We start from the raw sequence: 25,404 nt of genomic DNA on the forward strand, positions 1-25,404 counted from the left end.
AACAGTGTTACTCACTTTTTGAAAAGCATAAAGCTGTTATGGGACAATTTCAAATAGTTATCTGACAAATAGGGAAAGGATAGTACTAACATATTGATAATTTATTCTAAGATTCTTTATATATTATCCAAATCAATTATTTCAGAATAACAGCTTAAGCTTAGATGTGCTTAGATGTGCAAACTATTATTTGCAGATAATTATATAAAGATATACTTGAAGAAATAGAAATTTATCTTGAAATCTGAAATTTACCTCTAACAAATTTGTTGTTTTCTGTTAATAGAGGTAAGCTAAAACTATTATTCAAGGATATGTAAACATGTAGCATATATTGTATATAACAATGCAAATCTCCCACATTATAATAATTTTTATTTCCATATCCCTATATCATAAATACATACAATTATGTTTCTTATAATAATGGATTCAGGATCCATATGTTTACAATTATGTTTCTCATAATAATGTATTTAGGATCCTATACATCGGTTCCTATAGTTAGTATAGAATGCATACTAAGCATTCCGAAAACCAACACTTACATATGACCAGAGTATCCCTGAGGCTCATTAGTTATGCTAAAATTAAATTTCAGGGACAGATTTTTTTTCCTGGATGCTCAGGAATATATATATATTTTTAAGATTTATTAATTTGTTTATACAGAACTGGGGTATAGGCCAGAGGTTCAGGGGCCACGAGAGGCTTCACCAGAGACAGAGTGGGGAGCAGAATAGGCAGATCTACGAAGTACACTGCTGAGGGGAGCAGCGGGAGGGTCAGGAGAGGTCTGGAAATCATGTGGTCACCTCCGGGGCTGGTGGGAATCGAACTCAAGGGGAAGTGGCTTTAGCTTCTCAGTGCTATGCTTTAACCCACTGCGCCACCAGGGAGGGCCGCTCAGGAATATTCAATGTCTCATGCATTGAAGACAAATTATTCTGTATTCTAACATTAACATTATCCCAGGACACAAATTAAGGGTTCACTTTAAATCCTTTTTCTCTAATTTGTCACATAGATTCCTATGAACCCTTATTCTGATGAAAATAGATGGGTCTGAATCCCTGTACAACCCAAATTTTATGTACAGTGCCTTTCTTAGTAAAACTCAGGTTCATGGGACTGAAAAGAAAAAAAAAAACTTAAATTATATCCCTTTCCTTCGTTCTATCTGTAAAGACATTTTTCAATAATCTCATATACATGTTATTAGTCCCTATTTAAAAAGTCTAAGTACTGATTAGAACCAAATACTTAATTTTAATGCACATATATTTAACTCTTAAGTTTTGTCACTTTAACATTATCTTAAAAATTGATATACATACATAAGGTATCTGAGCAGCCACCATTTCATCATATAGTTGCTGAATCTCTGAAGTATTTCTGTACCCATAACGACATAATTGGAATCCCAAAGCCCAATATGGTGGCATTACTGGTCGGCCAATTACCTTTAGAAATAAAATAATTATAATTTGTAGAGTAAAGTAATAATGTTATACAAATATTATATTTATAAATGTTATATTTATAAATAATATATATTATAAATAATAATAATAGTGTGGAATCATACTTCATGATATTGTTTTGTTACAACTTCTGGAGTTGGGCCCAGAAACATATAAAAGTCCAGTATTCCTCCAATTGTTCTGTAAGTTAGAGCAGGAGTTGGCTGAAATGTAACATCTGGGGATTCAAAATTTTAATACATGTTTATTTCTGCACAAGAAAATAATTTATAAAAAAAAGTGCCATAAAATATGAGAAATTCAATAATGATTATCTTACCCATAGCATTGCTATTTAGTAGGAAAACTCCATGAGCATGGCTGTCATCTTCCAGGGACATGTAATAGGGATGAAATCCATACGAATTTAATTTATACTAAAATTAAAAAAAAAAACATATATTTGAATAAAAATGGCATCTCAAATTTGCAATGTGATATTTAAATTCATAGGGCTGAATCTGGGAATATAAATGTTCTTCTTTGTACAAATAAAATATACTTGACTTTATATAAACATTTCTCTTAGAAATAAATTTCATTTGTTTGACATGTTATTCCTTTACAATATGCAGATGAATATTCCAGTGTGTAACACAAAAAAATATTGTCACATTAACTTGTGCAAAAAACAAACACAAACTCACATATTGTTATTAGAGTAGCTGTGTTCCTATCTATGAATCATGTGTATTTATTTATAAGGTTGTACTTTTTCAATAATAAAATCTCTAGAAACAATTAAATCTGTATTTGTTAACTGCATATGTTAGTATACATTCTTAAGGATCCAACAGTTTATATATGTAAAGCATTTCATTTCATTTGCAGCTAGATCTTTTTAATTTTCAGAAAACAAAAACAAAAACAAGCTTGTGCTCATGGAATCATTTGTCAAAGGTTAAAAGCTTAGAAGTTCATGGTCCCTAATCATACTGGCATCTTTGATCCACAGTAAGGCCAGTGATTGATTAGTATAGGGAAGACATTTCACATACTGAGAATCAAAGTTGTATTTATTCAATAATGCCATTGCTAACAATGTTGAAAGCTTTTAAAGAAATAGTGTTGGGAAGCCTATTTTTCTAACTGGTTATAAATGCAAATCAGCCTTCAAAAACTGTGTTTTAACTTTTGTAACACAAGTAAAAGTTGTTTGAATACCTAATAAAGAAGATATACTATATATACACAAAATGATACTATTTAGCTATACAAAAATGATTATGTGACAACACGGATGGAACTGGATGGAACTGGTGTTGGGAGCGGATCATGCTGAGTGAAAGAAACCAGACAGAGAAAGGTAAATGCTGGATGGTTTCTTTCAATGTGAAATAGGACAATCAAAACAAAGGGCCAAATGAAACAAACTGGAAACATGTCCTGGAAATCAAATTACATTTGAGGCTAGTAGAGAAGAAGGAAGATAGAAAGCAAAGGAGGGGTGACTATGAATTATGGGATAGTGTTATGGGTGCCTTTGTGATGATTATGTTGTAGTGATGTGAACCTGAAGAGTTGTGAATCTATATCCTAGAACCTATATCATGCTGTAAATCAATGTCACCTTAATTTACATATCATGGTTTCACTAATATACACATTTGTATTACCATATTGAATATAACCTTTAAGTATAATTCTATTGTGAAAAATAGAAATGAGTTAATATTTTCATCAACATAATTTTGTGTTATATTTGCAATAATTACATTTAATATTATTTCATGGACACTGCCCATTAATAAAACAAAACACTGGGGAAAGAGATATAAACACACGAAAACATTTTGTGAAGATATTACTTGTGTATATTACCTTATAAAAAAGTATAACTACATCTGTAGGTTAAAAATAATTAAGAAAGGGCGCCCTCAACTGGTGGTGCAAGGAATTGAAGTGCAGCACTATGAAGCTAGCCACAGCCATGCAGCATGAGTTTGATCCCCAGCCAGTGGGATGATGCACAATGCACAACAGACCTCTCCTGTCACCTTGCTACCCTGAGCAGAGTATTTCATTAATTTGCCTGTTTTGCTCCCCACTCTGTCTCTGGTGAATTTTCTCACCCCATCCCCACATCTCTGGCCTTTACCCCAAATCTTTTATGTATAAATAAATCTTAAAATAATAATAATAATAATAATAAAATATTAAAAAATAATTTCAATGGAAACTCTTAACAGTGAAATTCTAGGAATAGTAATTAAGCATAGGTTCATCAGAAGATACTTTATCTAAATATTGTTTCTAGGTAGGTAAGAAGGTTAAAGTGTTGGCTCACAGTGTCACTTTTCATTGTCAATTATATTATTCATTCACTCCTCTGTTTTCATCTGTGATTTAACATGACATTTTCTTTTCTCAGAAAATCACTCATCCCTTTGTTTAATACTTAATGGTGAAAAACTTGCCTACAAAGAGTAGCTTGGATCTTACTCTTGTTTCTAATTTCCTTATCCATTAGTCAAATATTGGTACCTACACCAGGGGGCTGGTCTCTTGTGAACATGCCCCAAGTATGCCAGTTCAAGTCTTGCTTAAATTCTCTGTGTTCTGCTTCCCCAAATCCATATAAGTAGTGTGAAGGTAGGCGAGTCGATATTTGAATGAACTGGTCATTAAAAGTAAATCCAGGTAAGCGTGAATCCCAACTGAAAAGAAAACAATTTTATTCTTTAAACATATGCAAAATAGTATCATGAATAAGAGTAGTAATACTTTCTTAGGTCATCTAAAAGTCAATATTTTTTCTTCATGGACATTATTGTACCCAAATAACCAAATGAAAACAGATAATCATTATGACATATTTTTCTTTTGCCACAGTATGGAATATGTAAAATAAAATTCAAATATTTTGTATTATTCATAGAGAATCGTATTACAATGAACACAATTATTTCTCTTTAGATATCCATTGCTTTAAAATATAATAATTGTATATAATAGTTTATTTTTACATCATTTAATAATAAATAATTTTATGAAGAAATACAGAAGAAGTATATTCCATGGATTGTATTTTTCTAGTCATTTGCAAGAGCATAAAGAAGAAAAAAATGAATTAAAATATTAATATTAAGAATAATATGGGATATTGGACATTTGCATATTGATAATTTTGGACAACTACTTGCCGGAGCTAGCATTTTCCAAACAATGATAAATAGTGCCTTTGCAACAGTAATTCTTAAGAATTAATTTACCTCCTCATACTTTGGAACAAAATATATTATAGCAACAATATTTTTAAAAGAACACAGACACACTTTCATTGTTATTTATATCCCTCCTGGCAAACCTGAAAATATATCTTCTAAAGGACATAACAGTATGAGAAACAAATTACATAAAAACTTACTAAGATCAAGATGCTATTTACTTGTTTTCTTTATAACTTGCAAGTGTATCTAGATTTAAGTATCTTAATGTCCTTTACAAGAGCTAGCAGAGATAAGTATTATTAACTCTGTCAAATTTCATGGCCAATAAATTCCATTTTCAACATCATTAATAAAATATTTACCGATTATTTACAATTATTTATTTTTGCCAACACCTTATGCTTTTCAAAAGACTATTGGTTGAGTTCTGAACTGATGATAAGAATGAGTCCAAACTTTGAAATTCAAGTAAATGACATCCAAAGTATAAGTGAAATTTTAGTCTAGCCATTCATAATGTCATAGGAGTATTGCTTAACTTATAAAATGTTAAAATAGACTAAGTACCTTTATATAATTAATGGTATTTTTACAGTAATGATAATGTAATAGAGAAGACAATGTGAAAATAATCATCTTATTTTTTCCATTAAAAGCTAAAATCGGCCCTCCCTGGTGGCGCAGCGGGTTAAAGCACTGCACTGAGAATCTAAAGCCGCTTCCGCATGAGTTCGATTTCCACCTGCCTCGGAGGTGACCACATGGCGTGGCAGACCTCTCTTGAACCAGCCGCTGCTCCACTCAGCAGTGCACTTCGTGGATCTGCTGTTACCCTCCCCACTCTGTCTATGGTGAAGCCTCTCGCTGCCCCTGAGCCTCTGGCCTGTACCTCAGTTCTGTATGCACAAATAAGTAATTCTTAAAAAAAAAAAAAAAAACAAAAAAAAAACTAAAATCAAATTTCCCTTCATGTCAAATAATTCAGTCTCTTACATAATTCTTCCTGTGCTTCTCCGTCGAATCTGAATGCCAAAAGGATTTTCCTTGATTTCAACATCATAAAGTCTATTTTCATAAGTACTAGTTGGTTTAGCTGGAATGTTTAATGGCACTGGAACTTCATATCTCTTTTTGTGGGGGTCATAAATCTATTGTAGAAAAATAATAAAAATATATTTGTTCTTATTGATATCATGTAAATATAACTAAAACAGTTATAAAATAATGTTTCAAACAATATTTGAGTTAATAATATAATTGCTAATTAGTATTCATATCTCATTTTGTGTTTTATTATTTTAATGATTGTAATTTACTTTTTGTACAATATGAAATATTGAAAGATAAATCATTTAGAGCTAGCTTTTGTTGTGGTTGTTGTTGATATAAAAAACTATTTAGCATCTCATATGGTTAGACATAGAAGTTAGCCAATAGGGCCTCCCTGATGGCCTTTGAGTTAAGTCTCAGTGCTAACACTGAGTTCACTCACTGGTATGGCCTGAGTTCTATTCCTGACTAGGGAGATGACACACATCGCACAGCAGACCTCTTCTGTCTTGCCTGCTGCTCCCCTTGATAGTGTATTACAGTGGATCCAACTGTTCTGCTCCCCACTCTGTCTCTGGTGATTTCTCTCAGTCCCCCCATCTCTGAGCTACACCCCAGTTATTCTATGCATAAATAAATAAATTAAAATATATATTTTAAAGTTAGACAATATTTTTATCATTTGATATCATAATATATAATGTTAATTTAAGCTTATTCATGTTTCCCTAGCCTATCTACTTCTTTTCTTTAAAATAACTACTATGAATTGTTCTTAATGCATTGTTTTAAATCATTGTTTTCTTTCAAATACATATGTGTTTATTAATGCAAATATATGTATATATATGTATACACATGCATATATATGCATATACATATATATACATATATACATATATATATACCACATGTATAACTTTGTATCTGTAGTTACTTACATAGAAAATTAACATGTAGAGTGAATTAATTCAAGATTATTTTTTTTGGTTATAACACATGATGCCTTTGTGCCACACTGTTTTTGTGAAATTATGGTTAGGTAATTCCTGCTGCAGTTCTAATTATTTTTCTTTTCTTTTAATCATCACTTTTTTTTTAAGCCTAATCAATGTTGTTGCCATATACTTATTTTCCTGGATGGATTTATTGGTAACTTTATAGCTAAAAATTCATCCATTAGATTTTTAACAACTTATATTAAAAAGCTCAATTGCAATAATAATAATAATAAAACAGTAAGGGATTCATATGAAAAGAATGTGGGGGCGATCTAGTAACTTAATAAGAGACAGTTATGTAAATGTGTATGTGTGTGTATATGTGTACGAAAAATTCACCCAGCTATGTATTTCTGATATGTACATTTTACTATTTGTATATTATAGCTCAAAAAGTGAGAAAATAAAATGAATTAACATTAAAATCACATAGGACTCTGTAAGTTTTTTTGAAGACAATACACTTATACATATAAATGTTTATATTTTGATTGTTTGTTTTTGCATCTGCAGTTGCTAATGGTATAAACTAATACTTCAGTCCCTAATGGTAAATAATTTCTAAAAGTAGTTCTTTTTTAATAGGTTAACTTGGAGTTTTTTAGTAAAGAATTATATATATTGGGGCCAAAACATACTGTAACTTTTTGGTAAACCTTATCTCATTGGCCAGGAAATATTAGATAAATTATTAAAAATAATATAAATAATAAACATTTCATTTTAAATTTTCCTGTTTGATTACTCTAGTGAGACTTCTAATAACTCCGAATTGTATAGCACTACTGTATTTTTAATTATTCACAAAATTATCAAAAAAGGGCACTTAGCTATATGTTGTGGGAAAAAAAGGTATAATTTTAATAGAAGTAAATAAAATGTCATCAAACCCATTAACAACACAATACTACATTAAAAATTCAGAACCTGGAGCCTCTCTGGTGGCACAAGGGGTTAAGTCTCATCACTATGAAATTATCCCCAGCCACTGCAACCCAAATTCTATTACAGGCCAAGGAGCTGACCCATCTATAGAGAAGCAGCCCACTTCCATCTTGCCTGCTGTTCCCCTCAGCAGTGTATTTCAATACATTCAACTGTTCGGATCCCCACTCTGTCTCTCTTGAGTCCTCTTACCCACTGTACCTCTGGCTTGTACCTTAATTCTTGTATGAATAAGTAAATAAATCTTTTTAAAAATTCAGCAACTAATATATTAAAAATATCTTGAAAGATGTTGAGTCACACATTAGAATTTATATTAAACATACCTTAAACTGCAGCATATCATTTTTGTGATATTTCACTTCCACACGAAGAAATGAAATGGGTACAGAAGGTTGCTTTTTTTGAGCATTTCTAGTATTCAACTGAAGGTCAGCTGTTATACCCACTGGTGAGTAATGGGTTGAATTGACTAAGTAAGAGCTGACTTGAAAAGGAAAGTAACATGAAGGTGCTCCGGAGTTAGAAGATATCTGAAAGCACAATACATATTCATTACCAGACATTGTAGGGAAATCAATATTTGAATTATTGAAAAATTTTAAGGTATATTTAACCATATTTTGTAAAATTCCCAGTTTTATGGTGTAATGTTAAAATTAAAGTATCACAACATAAAATATCCAGTATGCTACCCAAGACATCAGGTACTAAAAAATGATACAGTATATTTATGCTGACACTAAATATAGAGCAGTAAAGCAGAAAAATAAAATGTCATGAATTTTAGAAAATACTGAATTGTCATTGTTTTACGGCATTCTAAGTGTACTGACAAAGCAGGATTTCCCCCCTTTCATATAGTCACTGTGGTATTCCCACCACTAAAACACCCACACTCATAGCCTGTTCTTTCCAAAAGCCCTTTATGCTCTCCTCACCCACACCTGAAAGCCACAGATGTATGCCCACCTTTTAAAATTTGATTTAAAAATTTGTCATTCATTATCTGACTCAGGATTTTCTATATTCTGCATATAAGTGACATCATCAGTATTTATCTTTCTTCTGTCTTATTTTGTCACAATCTATTCAGGCTAACTAAAAAAAAATAGAATAACTTTTTTTTTTGTCTTTGTAAAAATTCAGGATATTACTCATAAATTTTGATCTTATGATTGGTTGTATCCTTATATTGACAATTGTCAATAGTCAATTTGAGTATAAATTGATTGTATATCACTCTTCAGAAGGACTATGCTTAACATTTTTTTTATTATTTTAACTTATAATGATAGTGTATTATGATGGTATTTCATGACTAGTTCTCATCTCATTCAGTATACTGACCAGAATTTAAAATAAGAACTGTGTGCAAAGCATCAGAACTGACTAGTTTAGTAGGAGTGGACTTTTAAATATAAGAAACAAAAGACATATTTTGGCATTCAGGACTAGTTACCATTTCAAAATCCATAATGTAGTTTTTATTTTATCAAATAATTGTATTTTTGATCCTGAGTAGTATGTTTATCTACATCTCTCAATCTCTAGTATCATTTGTGAATTGACTCTCTTTTAAGAAAAATATTCTTTTTTTATTACAAAAGTTTATTTTTACATCATTTTGTACATTTTTTTTCCATCTCAATTGTAATCCCCGCGGGTTTCCCATCACCAAGTCACCCATGTGCCATCACCAAAATCCCGTGCATTTCCCTCCCCCGACCCCGTTTTTGATCCCATTCTCCACTCCCACAAAATTTCTCTGGTATATGGTTGTTCATTATTTTTGTTATTTTCTCGCCTGGTCCATTATACTCCTGCTATGAGTGAAACCATCCGGTATTTTTCTTTCTCTTTCTGGCTTATCTCACTAAGCATGATCTAAGAAAGCTATTCTTTTAAGAAAGAAAATATATAAGTTGATTGAGTTAGGATTTATTTTCCCTTTCAACATTCTATGGAAGGATATATAGATCCTTCATCATTACATTAATAGATTTCTGGGCCCTCCCTAGTGGCCCAGCAGGTTAAAGCACAGCACTGAAAGGCTAAAGCCACTTCGCATGAATTCAATTCCCGCCTGCCCCAGAGGTGACCACATGGGTGGCACACCTCTCCTGGCCCACCCACTGCTCCCCTCAGCAGTGTACTTCATTGATTTTCCTGTTCTGCTCCCCACTCTGTCTCTGATGAATATTCTCACCTCCCCCAATCCCATACCTTTGGCCTATACCCCATTTCTTGTATATACATTTCATGCATGTATTTTGTATGTATGCGTGTATGCATGTACGTGTTATCGTTCTGTTTTAAAGATGACCAATAACTAGTCACAGATTATTACATCTTAGTGGAAGAAGCAAACTCATCAATTGATTTTGGAATTTAATAACTTGAGCCAATACAAAAAATAAAATGGAGGCAAACATTTCACAATATATGCTTAAAAAACATATTTGTGGGACCATTCCTGGTAGTGCAACAAGTTAAAGCACAACACTATGGAGCTATTACAGCCACTGAAGCACAAATTTGATCCCTGGCCAGTGAGGTGATCCACATGGCATGGTAGATCTCTCCTGACCCTCCTGCTGCTCCCCTTAAACGTGTTTTCCAATTCTGCCTCTGGTGAAGTCTTTTACCCTCTGCATCACTGGCCTGTGCCCCAATTCTGTATACATAAATAAATAAATTTTTAAAAAACATATTTGTGGATTAGTATCCAATAGCATGGATAACACAAACAAACTGGACTACATAAGACTAAATATATCTACAGAGTGAAAGAAACTATTACCAAATCTAAAATACATCATACTGAGTGTGAACATATATATGTCCACCATACATTCAACAATAGGATGATATCAAAGATTTACAAATGACTTACACTTCTCAACAACAACAATGAAACACATAAACCAATCACCCTCTGCTAGACACTAGACAGTTCTCCACAATAGACATAAAATAGCCAAAGATACGTGAAAAAATATCCATGATTATCATCAAAGAAATGAAAATCAATGTGTTTGTGTGTGTATATACACAAATACATGTGTTTATATATATATATATACACATGTATACACATCAATCTGTTTATCAGTTTATCAAAACAGATAAACTGTTGCCACTGGAGGCAAAGTGAATAGAGCTGGAAGTCAGTGAAATAATAAAAAGACAAATACTGATGAGATGGTATCACTTATATTTGGTATATGTAAAACAAAACAAAATGTCAGATAAAGCCAAACTAAAGAGTAACCCTTGAAAACTGACAGTGGAATGGGACCTATTAGACAGGAAAGGGAGGGAGAACAAAGACGAGAGGGGCCTCAAGCATCTATCATTGTGGATTGTGGTTTCTTTGGTGGTGGGTGTACTATGAAGAGAGGAATCCTACACCCCTATCCTTCTCTAATGTAAACAATGAGCAAACTGATATCAAACTAATAAAACAAACAAACAAAAAGGGCTACCCCTAATGTGATCATATTTTGGTTAATTAAACTAGTCAGATATAGTGAACGACTTTTAGAATGCAACATGTAGCCTACTATTACGTTAAGAGTAATACAATTTCCAAAGTGGAAATTGCCTGTAAAGCAACTTACGCTAATATTTATTAAGGTTATTCTCTCTGGAGAATTAACTAAGATATATATAAAATGTCTACCAAAGGCTCTAATTTATAAACCCTGAAGTTCCTCTATATAAACATTATACACAAACACATGCACACACACATATTGTATATACTGTTATATACATATATACTGTAGAATTAAATTTTAATATATAAATTTTATTTTGATATGTTTATATAAAATGATATTATGAGTGATAATTAAAACACTCATTACCTCTTCCCATATACAACCACGTTCTTCACACTTTTCTTTATTTGCAGTGTCTTCTTCTAGATAACAATTAAACTTTTCATTTTCACTTAGAACTTGATTCCATTGAATAGTAAAGTTCTTTCCAAGGTGAAGCTTGAGGTTGTAAATTATGAGACTCTGATGATAAAAATGAAAACATTAAATAATTTCTGACCATTAGGCAATTTAATATTTTTCATGTACATAACATAGAGCAACCACAACACTTATTTAAATAAAGTAATACTTTTTATACAAGAATAAACAAAGGCCTCCCTGGTAGTGCAGGGGTTAAACTCAGTGCTCTCAAGCTACAGCCATTGCCATGTGAGTTATATCCCAGCCAGGGTGCTGACCCACATAGCACAGCAGACCTCTTTTCTCAATCTCTGCTACCCTCAGCATTGTATTTCAGTAGGTCCAACTTTTCTGTTCCCCACTCTGTCTCTGATGAATATTCTCACCTCCCCCAATCCCATACCTTTGGCCTATACCCCATTTCTTGTATATACATTTCATGCATGTATTTTGTATGTATGCGTGTATGCATGTACGTACGTACGTATGTATGTACGAGTGTGTGTGTGTGTGTGCACACACATACAAGTTAACATTTATCCCACTGAAATGATTAGAGACTGAAGACAGGAAAACCATGTGAAGTTGTGGAATGGAGACATAAAACATTCTATTTAAATGGAGAGACTTGGGTTCAATTCTCAGTTCTGTTACTTAATATTCATGAGTGTTTGGGAAAATTCTTTCCTATATTATTTTTATTTACCTGCATTGTAAAATGGGGAAAATAACCACTAACATGATGGTACACAGAATGTATAATATATGAAATTTAAAGCATCTATCATAATACTGGGACATCCATGTAATAAATGTTAATTCTCCCAAGATGAAAAATTTCACCATTTCCATTGATATTCTGGCCCTCAGAGTCAGAAGGGAATATTTATTTCTTTTATTCTTCCCCAAGTTTATTGATTTCTCACGTTACTTGAGCAGATTACAGAGGAGATAATATAGTATTATGCAAAAAAACATTTTTTATATATAGATGGAGATATGGATATATAATCTGATATGCAATTATTTTTATTGTGATATTACATACTTATGCTATTGTTTATATAGATCAGGAATAAGATAAGATTTATCACATAGTTTTATCTGTATAGCTTACTTCTTGATATCAACTTAATTTAATAATCTACAGTCAATAAAAGTCATCATATATATATATCAGCATTAGTACAGCAACATTTCTAGTGTCTTTATAAACTTTTACATAGCAAAAAATATACGCAGATATAAATTGAAATGATATGATTTTTATTTTATGCCTTTTGATAAGTTAAACTCTTAAACATTTGATGTTATCATTGATTAATTCTTATAGTTTCAGGAATAAGCTATAGTGCATGTGCTAAATTAGTAAAATTAGCCAGTACATATTCATTTTTAAACTGGAAGAAATCTGGATAAGAGAGCTAGTGTATATACAGAAAATACTCTAAGAAATTCTTTTATAGCTCAACTAATTTAGAATCCATTATACTAATATTACTAAAGAATTAGTACTATATGCAGGATGGAAAATTAAATACCAATAAATAACCATTTCTATGTTTTTAGTTGTTATAATGTAATATTTTAAAGTTTAATATATTATCAAAAGCTACATCATGATGATGGGTATTACATTTTACAGAGGGGTGACAAGCTAATTTAACAATTTAATTTAATTATTTAGATTAATTTTAAATTGTGAAGAGCAAGTCTGATCATATGAGTTCTTTTCCTTCTTTACCTATTTCTTAGAAGAAATTTAAAAAATAATAAAACAAAAGAGGTTTTTACTTTTTTGGGTTAAAATTACTGATGGAAACTAGTATAAAATGTATTCTGGGACCTTCCAGGTGGCGCAGCAGATTAAAGCACAGCACTAAGAAGATAAAGCCATTTCAGCATGAGTTCAATCCCCAGCCCAGAGGTGATCCACAAGGCATGGTAGACCTATCCTGACCTGCCCACTGCTCCCCTGAGCTATGTTATTGTTAGTCTGCCTGTACAGATCCTCACTCTGTCTCTGGTGAATTTTTACACCGCCTCTGCACTTCTGACCTGTACTCCAGTTCTGTATGTCTGTATGCATAAATTATGTGTGTGTGCACAATATACACACATGTATATGCATGTGTGTGTATGCATGTGTACATATATGAAAGAAGAGAGAATGGTTAAAGAAATAAAGTAAATCATTATCCTAAGGAGCAGTACACTAGAGGTTAAAACATTTAGAATAACCATTGTAATCTACAGGATACAATGTAAGTTAAAGTTCAGGTTAACAGAATGTATACGTAATTAAAGCATATATAAATGATCCAGAATATGAAATAAGTATAAGAGATTGATACAATCAATAATGTGCTATTAGCAGCAAAAGGGAATTAAATAAAACCTATCTATGCCATTGAAGAATTATTATAAAGCTGAGACCCTGGGTAGTAATGCAATATTAAATGTTCTAGACTATGATAGTTACATATCTTAAAGTATCAAATACCTGGTTGGAAGGATGGTAAGTGAAACTGTGGTTATTGCTCTGCTGACCATTTTCCATCACTGTAATTTGTGTAACAGATTTTGTCAATCCAAGGATTTTTATAGTCTCAAATGCTAAGTGTGTTCCTTCTTCATATGATGAATGAATGCATGTAATATCTAATTTGTCCTGGGGAAAAAAGTATATAATACATATTAAACAGAAGTTCATTGGATACAAAACTGAAATAACAATACAGGTGTGACACAGAAAAAGAACGACTCATTTAAACATTCCTATCAACTCCAGCAATCTACATCCAATTGTAATTTATACCTATATATAAGATGTGTATATATGTATTATAAATAGCTTTTCTTATTTTAGATTCATGCCATAAATTTATTTTCATATACAGCCTAGACATTCATGAAACTATGTGTATATGCAGATTCTTTCTCATTTTACATCAAAAGTTGATGATTAATGAATTAATCTTGACAAAAATGGAACATCTACAAATATAATTGATATTACTTATTTCAAATTCAACCTTGTACAAAGTTTAATCAATCCCCCCTCTATCACCATTCCAATCATTTTTGTGTATAAAACACTAAATCTTTTTCAGATATATTGAGCTTATTTTCCTAGGGCATGCTACTTAATCCAAATGTAATTCATTAAGAAGTCTGAAGATTTAATTCCATCATCACAAGCTCATCTACTACATTTAAATATAAAACCTTAAGGCAACTTTATAACTCAACAATTTAATTTTAGCAATTTATTTCATTTCTTGCCACTGAAATTTTAAGGCAAATTAAAATAAATCTCTCCAAAAGAAAATCTATGATTAAGGAATATCCCAGACATTCTCAAGTTACATATTTAATTATATATCTAAAGAGAGTGCTTACACTGGATGCTGAAAATCTGTACATGATGTAGTTGCCCTTTTCTATGGTATCTGAAATGAAAAAAATAAATCATCAGATCAAAAATCAATATTAAATTTTCTTTTATTTTACAGATATATAACAATTTATAAAAGTTACATATCACATATTAATGAAGCAAATTAAAATGATCATTCTTTTATTTCTTAATTTTCTATTTATCATATTTATTTCATAAATCATTGCTAAGTAATGTACATTATCTGACTTCTGCACCCGCAGTGTAGACCCCATAGTTCTGTCAAAATAACACCCATGACCCATCGCCACAGTCCCTTTTGCATTTCCCTTTCTTGTTTTGACACCTCTCCTTCCCGTCTTCTGTTGTATGCAATAGATTTATGGTCAGCTTGTACGTTTTGTCTTTATTTTAAAATAATATATTCTACTACATCTAAACAAAATATATTTTATTTTCTATTAAAGATAATGACTGCATACTTTCCAACTGTAATTTTTCAAAGATTGTTAAATGATTTCAAGAAATTCAAAGAAAATAGAAGTTCTAGCTATGTAGGTAGATAAAATAGAAAGAAAGCTAGGTGATGTTAGATATAGGGCATATCTGTGTGTGTGTCTGTCTATACATCATATAGATATAGGATAGATGATTGATAGATAAAGATTAGACATGTCAACTAAATCACATATATGATATACTTGTGATTGAAACCATCATTTTAGTGATGGTTTATTTTCCATCTTGTAAGACATGCAATAATTGGTTTATTTTGGGAAGACATAGACATAGTACAAAACAATTTTGTTTTGCATCTTTTATTTTTTCCAAGTTTTATTAATTTGCCAGTGATGAACACAACTGCATACTTCTGGGTGTACAATTTCAAACCTCCATATGTGTAGTGCCACATCCACACTCTACCGACACTCCAGGATAACCCTATCATCTTCCCTACTATCACTTCTGACTTCACTCCAGACCCTCTGGTGACCAGTATATTTTTCAGAGCCTAAAATTATTCTTGTTTTGCCAGTATGTTTTCTTTGATTAATTGTCTGTATCCACAAGAAGTGATACCATGCTGTCTTTCACTTTCTAATGTATTTCACTTAGTATATTCATTTAATGATTTTTTTTTTTCTTTTCTTCAAAGTATAATTTCATCTTTTCAAATAGCTGAGAATGGGGCTTCCCTAGAGGGTAAGGTAATAAATCTCAGCACTGTGAAGCTATCCAAGCCACTGCAGCATGAGTTTGATTTCCAGGCAGGGAGCTGACCTACATGGTACAGCAGACCCCTACTGTCTTGCCCGCTGTTTCCCTCTGTAGTGTATTTTAGTCAATCTGCCTGTTCTGCTCCCAGCTCCATGTCTGGTGAATCCTTTCACACGCTGCATCACTGTCCTATACCCAAGTTTTTCTATGCACAAATAAATAAATATTAAAAAGATAGCTGAGAAACATTCCATGAATATATATTCCAACATGCATATGTGTACATATTTGTGTGTGTGTGGTCTGTGTATGTATCCATACATCTGTTTACAAGCATTCAGGTTGCTTCCATGACTTGTTTATTGTGAGCAATGCTGCTCCTAATATAAGAACATATTTTCATATTAATGTTTTCATATTTTGGGTAAATACCTAAAGTGATATTGCTGGTCATATATACTTTTTTTTTTCTGAGGTATCTCCATATCATTTCCAAAGGGAGGACCAAGTTACATTCCCAAGAACAGTTGATAAGTGTTCCTTTTCCTCCAAATCCTTGCTAATATTGATGTTGTTTCCAGCTGTTTGTATTTAAGCTACTCTCACCGGAGTTAGATGATAACCAGAGACAGAATGGGGGTAAAAACAGACTGATCCGATGAAGTGTACTGCTGAGGAAAGCAGTGGGCACATCAGAAAAAGGTCTGCCTCACCAGGTGGGTCAACTTAGGGGCTGGATAGAACTTTCATTGAAGAGGCTGCCGCTAGCTTGTAGTTCTGCGTTCTTACCCATTGTGCCACCAGGATGAGCCCTCAAGTCAATTTTTTTTTTAAAAATTTATTTATTTATTCATACAGAACTGGGGTACAGTCCAGAGATGCAGAGGGTGAGAGAATTCACCAGAGACAAAGTGGGGAACAGAACAGGCAGATTGACGAAGTACACTGCTGAGGGGAGCAGCGGGCGGGTCAGGAGAGGTCTGCCACGCCATGTGGTCACCTCCGGAGCAGGTGGGGATTGAACTCATGCGGAAGTGGCTTTAGCTTCTCTGTGCAGTGCTTTAACCCGCTGTGCCACCAGGGAGGGCCCTCAAGTCAATTTTTTAAACAAGGTTTTCCTTTTGCCATTATGTGGTCATGAATCCTTTGTTAAAAAATAAATTCCTGGGCCCTCAAGTCAATTTTTTAAAAAAGGTTTTCCTTTTGCCATTATGTGGTCATGAATCCTTTGTTAAAAAATAAATTCCCGGGCCCTCCCTGGTGGCGCAGCGGGTTAAAGCACAGCACTGAGAAGCTAAAGCCATTTCCGCATGAGTTCGATCCCCGCCTGCCCCGGAGGTGACCACATGGCGCGGCAGACCTCTCCTGACCCGCCCGCTGCTCCCCTCAGCAGTGTACTTCATCAATCTGCCTGTTCTGCTCCCCACTTTGTCTCTGGTGAATTCTCTCACCCTTTGCATCTCTGGCCTGTACCCCAGTTCTGTATGAATAAATAAATAAATCTTTAAAAAAGTAAAATAAATAAATTCCCTTTTTTTATGGATTATAATTCAGGACTCTATTCTATTCCATTGGTCAGTGTTTCTTACATTTTCTCTGGTACAATACTGCTTGAATTACTATCATTCTGTGACAGAGTTTGATTCACTGAAGTCAGTGATTGTGATACCTCCGATTTTCTTCATTTCTTCAGGAAAATGTAGTAATTGGGATATTTTATGCTTACATACAAATTTTTCAATTATTTGTTCTATTTTCTTAAAGAAGGTTTTTAAGACTTTTGATAGGTATAATACTGAATCTGCAGTTGCTTTAGGTAAATTGGCCATTTTAATGAGTTTTATCATTCGATCCATCAAAAAAGGATATCTTTCCATTTGTGTGTGTGTGTCTTCTTTGATTTATATATATTGTGTCTAAAGAGTTCAGCTTATAATTCTTTCACATCCTTTGTTAATTTATACCTGGCTATTTTGTTTCTTGTGTTATTAAGTGGTATTTTTTCTTCATATCTCATTTTATTTCCTAATTCATTGCATGTAAAATCAACAGTTTTTTTTGTGTACTGATTTTTTATCCTCCCATTTTTCTTTCTTTATTATTTCAAGTAACAGTCTTCCAGATTTTCTATCTGTGTTATCATGTCATATGTGGATAGTGACAGTTTCAATTTTTTTCCAAATTGGATACCGTTTTTTTGGTCTTCTTGTTTGATTTCTCTGGCTAATAATTACAATCATGCTGAATAGTAGGAATGACAGTGGGCATCCATGCTGTGTTATTTATCTTAGGTGAACGGCTTTCAGTTTTTCACTGTTGAGTCTGGTTGTGAATCTGTCATATATAAACTTAATTATATTGAGACCAACTCATTTCCATTTTATTGAGAAATTTTATAATAAGTGATGTTAAATTTTGTCAAATGATTTTTACTATGTATTGATAAAGTTGTGCTTATATCTTTCTTTTTATTAATATTGTGAATGATATTAGTTGATTTGAATATGTTAAACCATCATTGCATTCTCTGTAATGAAACCCACTTAATTGGTGAATGATTCTTAACATTGCTGCATTTTAGTTAGCCAAACTTTTGTTGAATATACCTCATACAAATTCATTATAGATGTCAACCTCTTTTTCTCCCTCTGTGTGTGTACTATTTTTTATTATTTGGGGAAGGAATCTAAACGTTTGCACTTTTGAATAACATGCATTGTTGTAAATCAATACTACTTCATGAAATACAATTAAGAAGACATTAACATATATTTGATGGTAAAATGCATGAAAACAATGATTTTCTGTACCATATGCATAATAAGATAAATCATCAATGTTTCCTTTATAGGGAAGCTGCAGGTCAAGACCAAAACTGGTTTAGAGAAAATGTATAAGACTATAAAGGAACACCCAGAATTTTTATGCAACATTTCCACTAGTGTTGATTTTCTTAGCATTTTAATCCTAGCATTTAAATAAAATTATAATCAGAACTTGAATCGAAGGTCATTATATTGTCTGCATTGCTTAACTACAAATTCACTGCCTGGGGAATTTTAATATTAACTTTATTAAACCAAATCTATAAATAGCACAGTATGACTTATTTAAAAATGTTGCCTTCTTATATAACCATCTTCATAGAAAAATTAAATTATCATTTTTATAATTGAAATGAACAGACATACATTGTAATGTCTTTGCAGTGAGAAATAAGACAATACTTCAAATAATTTCCCACATGCCACTAATAGAGATATCTCAACAAAATTATTTAATTGGTGATTGACAATAATTTAGTTCTACTGTTCATGAACTTCTGTGTATGTACTAAATGTTTGAAACATTCTTATGGGAGATCTCACTTAAATGTAATTATGCTCTGGGTATTTAAGAGATCAAGAAAGATGTATTGGTTTTCAGTAAGGAAAGGTAGTTAGTAAAGGAAAGTTGTGGGTGCACACATGTGCATGTATATAAACATGTATAATGCACATGTGCGTAAGCACAAGCATACACATAAAGCATGGTGAGAGTTCTACGTATTGATAAAGAGTGACTCCAAGTTACATAAAATGGAGGTTTAGAACAACAATCTGATATTTGGATTCATCTTTAAAAAAAAAGTAGTCTACCTGTGTATAATGAAATAAAATGTGAAAGGGAATTAACAAGTTTATAGAGTCATAAACCAGTTTTTTTTTAAATGAAAAATAGTGATGAATAGGTTAAGGTAACCTACATCAAGAAAAAATCTGTAGGAACTACTAAGTTTATGTTATCCTGTAGAAATGAAATTACCATCAATTCAGAAGAGGGAAATTATAAATGGAGATATACTATGGTAATCTATATCTTTGTAGATAAAAAAATTATATACTCCATAATTTAAAATTATAAGAGCATACTAGTGTGTGTGTGTATGCTAATAGTCATGTACTATTTTTATTATTTGGGGTGGAAATCTAAAAGTTTGCACCTCTGCATGCAATATGCTATTAGCATATATATATATATATATACACACACACTCACACACACACAAACACACTAATATATTGTATCCCTATATAGATGATATATGTGTGTGTAATAAATATAGTTATATAGAGGATGTGTGTGTGGGTGAATGGGTTTGTATTACTGTTAAAGCTAAGGTAGATGAAGTTAGAAACATATATTTTAAGGCAAGGATATTCACCTGAGAAATAGTTAGCTAAAATGGAGGCTAACTTTTATAATTTGTATGCAATATCTAAGTCAAATGTGAAAAATATATTAAAATAAATAGGATTAAATCTTAATCAATATAGTATATGAGAATAGGCAGTTAAATATAAATGAATTAATCTAAACAGATATATTGGCTATTATATAATCAAAATTATAGAAAAGGCATATTTGTATTATTGTCACTGCACTGAATTTACACCATTGGGACAATAAATTAAATTAAAGCCATGATAAAATGGAGATATTTTTGAAACATTTACATTTCACCAACATAACTGAACAATTGTATTTTAATTAACTTAAATTTTTGTGCAAAAACTTATTTTAAATATTTAAAGTAGACAAAAATATGATGTAATATCTACATCTATCAATTCACTAAATATTTAATTGAATACTAACCTCATAAATATGCTTATACTTGTCAAAGAATATTTTAATTAAACCCATGGGGGGAAATAATTAAAACAATGCTAACTTTTGTTCGATAATAAAACTCACTAAGATGGATCAAAATAGAATTTAAAAATTAAAATGTGACTTTTTGATGGATGTAACATATCAATAAAGACAAAATTTCTATCACCAATGAAAATTTTAATAGCTTATTTCAAGACATACCTTTACTTTCTCCATCATCCCAGAAAAAGTCTCCTTGTGCTTCATTTGTTTCATTTAATGCAACTATAAGTCCTAGAGCGTTCTTCCGGCTGTAAAGTTTGAGTAAATAAATGACAATAAATTATTTTGAAATAGTCTATAAATAAGTCTAACCATTTTGTAGAGTTCTGCATTCAAATGTGACTATTGCTATTAGCAAAATCCATGTATATTACTATTCTGATTCAATGGGAAATATGTAATTAGAAAATAACTGATAGAACCAAAAATACATCACTGAAATTCCTGGCAATTAAGTCACCAGCAAAATTAAAACTAGCATAATATTTCAATAAAAAAAAAATGAATATCTAGGCCCTCCCTGGTGGGGCAGGGGGTTAAAGCACAACACTAAGAAGCTTAAGCCACTTCCGCATGAGTTCAATCCCCTTCTGCCCCGTGACCACATGGTGTGGCAGACCTCTCCTGACCGCAGCTGTTCCCCTCAGAAGTGTACTTCGACAATCTGCCTGTTCTGTTTCCCACTGTGCCTCTGGTGAATCTTCTCACTGCCCCTGCACCTCTGGCCTGTACCCCAGTTCTGTATGCACAAATAAATCTTAAAAGAAAAAAAAAAGTCAGAGAATGCCATACATTTTGTCACAGGAGATAATTTCTAATCTAATTAATTATGTCTTTTTTTTTTTTTTGCCACACCCCACCCCCTTTCATTAAGTGAAGTGGGGATACTGCACCTTTCCTTATTATGGAGATGCATCTGTCACACAACCACTATCCTCTTCTCTGTTTCTTAAGCAGGTTTCCAAACAGCCCAAAATGCTCTCTAACTTTACATTTCAATGCTTGACTCCTACTTATTTTGCACTGCTCAGCCCAGATCACATTTCTCCAGACTGGCTCTGTCTGACAAGTCTATCTAAATTACGTCCTGTTACCTTGGCTTCAATCACCCTATTTATTCCTGTAATTATATTATTTTTTAAAGATTCATTTATTTATGCATGCAGAACTGTGGATGGGTTAGGAGAGGGCTGCTCTACCATGTGGGTCACCTTCCTGGCCTGGGATGAACTCCTGCTGCAGTGGCTGCAGATAGCTTCATTCATATTGCTGTGCTTTAACAAACCTTTGAGCTATGAGGGAGGTCCCCTAACTATATTATTCTATTCTGCAATTATCTCATTTATTGTCTTTACATCTCTCCTTCCTACAATGAAGATTCATTATGTTTTTATTAAGATTTTATTTATTGAACTACCATTATTTTATATCCTTTGTTCCTTTTTCACAGTTACAGATTTTTACACCCGTAGATGTGGTTATCATAGATTTCTATAATTCACCACAGACAGAAGGAGGAAGGGAAGTAGAGAAGGTTGTGAGCACAACAGACTGTATTCTCCTTTACATAACCAAATATTTAGTAGTATACAAAATAATTGGGTATTTTTCTTTTTAAAATCAAAAGGCTTATAGTTAATAATTCCTCATCTGTCAAATATCTGGTGAAAAAACTGAACAAAAATCTTTGATTCTTACTTTTTAATTTTTAACTGAAGTATTTTTTTTTAAAGATTTATTTTTTCATACAGAACTGGGGTACAGGCCAGAGACGCGGAGGGTGAGAGGATTCACCAGAGACAGAAAGGGAAGCAGAACAGGCAGACCAAAGAAATACACTGCTGAAGGAAGCAGCGGGCTGGTCAGGAGAGGTCTGCCAAGCCATGTGGTCACCTCTGGGACAGGCGGGGATGGAACGCATGCAGAAGTGGCTTAAGCTTCTTAGTGCTGTGCTTTAGCCCACTGCACCACCAGGGAGGGCCTGAAGTATTTTTTTTTTTTTATGCAGCTTTGGGAATACATCAGTATAAAATAATATTTGTATTTATTAATTGCTTATCACTAAATATCTAGTTCCAACAATGAATATTAAAATAAACCATATATCATATTTCAGGTAGTGGTTTTTAATTTTACCTTGCAGTTGTAGTTACACTAGGTTCTTGAATGGGGAGAATATAACCTCCTCGAATATGTAATCCTATTTTGTCTGCTGGAAGGTACATATTAACACGTTGTTTTCTCCATGGCCTTTTTGAACCCTAATATTTGGAAATTAATTTATTATTAGTAGTAGTGAAGATGTTATACCCATTTCACAGGAAATACAATTTGCACATATATTCATTTAATAAATTTAATATATTGTTTTCTAACTTCAAACAACCCTCACATATATGTGAAATAATCTGGTAATTGTCTTTTGTTTCACTTAGCATAATCTTCTCCAGGTTTATCCATTTTGTCACAGATGGTGAGAGTTCATTTTTTTTTCATAGCTAAATATTAGTCTATTGTGTATACGTATATATATATATATATATATATATATATATACATATATATATCCCACATCTCTGTATAGCACTCATATGTGGAATACAGAGAAACAAAAACAAAGAAAGATATACAACTAAAACCAAAATAACCCTTAGAAAACTATATATTTGAAGCAATTGGGGGGAGAACATGGGGTGTGGAAAAGATGTATTGGGGGCCTAATGGTCTATAGTAAGAGATTATCAGAGCTTTGGTAGTGGGGTGATGTGGTAACATACCTCTGAAGAGGTGTTAAACTAAAGATCCAAAGTAAATACAAGCTGTAAATCAACATATCTCAATTAAAAAAAAAAAGTAAATAAATCAGCTCAAGAAACTACCCAAATTAGTATAGTTCAAATATGGGATAAAATGCTATGCAACTTTTAAAATGAACACAGCACTTTCTTTTTAAACTCATATTAAATTCCTATCAGTATATATTGTTACAAAAAAGAGAGTCCAGTTACAAAAAAAAATAAACAAAGAAACATAATTTATGTTCATTTCATAGAAAACATGAGAAAAATAAGATCATCCTTAAAAAAAAAACTGAACATAGAGAAATCCATTTTACTTCTACAAAATATTAACTATTAGAAATTAGTAATTTTTCTCCATTCTTCACTCAGTTTATAGTTAACTCATTCTAGGGGTTGTTGTTTTCAAATATATTTCTATAAAAATTATTTTTTATTTTTATTAATTTGTAAATTTTATGTTATTTTGTTTAGTAAATATAAAAAATAGCAAAATGATGTCTTAAAAAAGAATATATCTCAAAATATCTCAATAAATTAAAAATGTTGTCTGTGTGTGAATTCTAAATTGTCTTTTCAAGATTTAATGTATAGTACATTCCAAATATTTAAATGCACCTGATAGGAACAAATGTTTAAGATTAGTTTAAAACTTATGTCTTCTTGCAGTAAATATCTGGGATAGCAGCAAATTAAAAGTAGTCACTTTCCTAAAATTCTTCCAATATTTATATCCACAATTTACATGTAATATAACTATAATAAATATAAATTCCATTTTAGTCATGTGCAACAAAATGTATACTTGCACAAACTTTTACATATCTCTGAAATTTGAAAATATTTTTTCATTTTAAAATTTTAAATATATGCTGTGCATTTGGAGTTAAACTTCATTTACATTTTCACATATTTTATATTAATATTAATATTTATAGTAATATTAATATTACTTACAGTTTCATAATCATACCAAGTAGCATCAGGGATGTATGCACTCACTGTATCTTTTCCCTAAAATAATGCAAGTTAATTATAAGTTATATACACATATAAATGTTTGCATATTTTATTTCAATACTTTATAAAATAGAATCACATCAACCTAAAATTAACTTTTCATATTCAAGAGACTAAAAATTTCTTTGTATTTTCATACTTTGATATTTTCTTTAACTAAGATACAAAAATAAATTTTTATAGTTTTAGCAATTACCATGATATAAAACTGATCAAAACAAAAATTAACTTAAGTGATAACTAAAATAATGCATAGATGCACTTGCATTGTCATAATTTACATTGCACTTGTGAGTATGAACGCATTTATGTCGATTTCTATGGACATATAGACTTTAGTAGATAAAGAAAAATAGCTCATCAATTTCAATAGCTATATCTCCCTAAATGAGAGCTCTATTTTTTTATAAAATTTAATTTTGATTCCATAAATAAATTTTATTTCTAAAATGAGTATTTATCATTTTCTTCTCCCCGTTATATATTATATATTTGAAGTATGTATATATATATATATAATATATACATATGTATGTATACATATATACATGTTTGTATACATATATATAATATTTTTATTATTTTTCAAAATTTTGTCTATAATTGGCAGGCT

The 25,404-nt window shown here is 31.7% G+C and overlaps 1 protein-coding gene across 1 annotated transcript in view; it reads right to left on the minus strand.

The window, feature by feature from the left end:
- SI (sucrase-isomaltase (alpha-glucosidase)) overlaps positions 1-25,404 on the minus strand; it is a 104,001-nt gene that overhangs the window by 36,221 nt on the left and 42,376 nt on the right. Inside the window, 12 exon segments of the mRNA XM_004674929.1 lie at positions 1,338-1,463; positions 1,589-1,701; positions 1,804-1,900; positions 4,012-4,180; positions 5,687-5,841; positions 8,016-8,222; positions 11,562-11,717; positions 14,161-14,328; positions 15,060-15,109; positions 21,133-21,221; positions 23,110-23,234; positions 24,729-24,785. Coding sequence (XP_004674986.1) covers positions 1,338-1,463; positions 1,589-1,701; positions 1,804-1,900; positions 4,012-4,180; positions 5,687-5,841; positions 8,016-8,222; positions 11,562-11,717; positions 14,161-14,328; positions 15,060-15,109; positions 21,133-21,221; positions 23,110-23,234; positions 24,729-24,785 — 1,512 coding nt within the window.

Source organism: Condylura cristata, unplaced genomic scaffold, assembly GCF_000260355.1.
Source record: "Condylura cristata isolate star-nosed mole 26May11 unplaced genomic scaffold, ConCri1.0 scaffold00003, whole genome shotgun sequence".
Classification (NCBI taxonomy): Eukaryota; Metazoa; Chordata; class Mammalia; order Eulipotyphla; family Talpidae; genus Condylura; species Condylura cristata.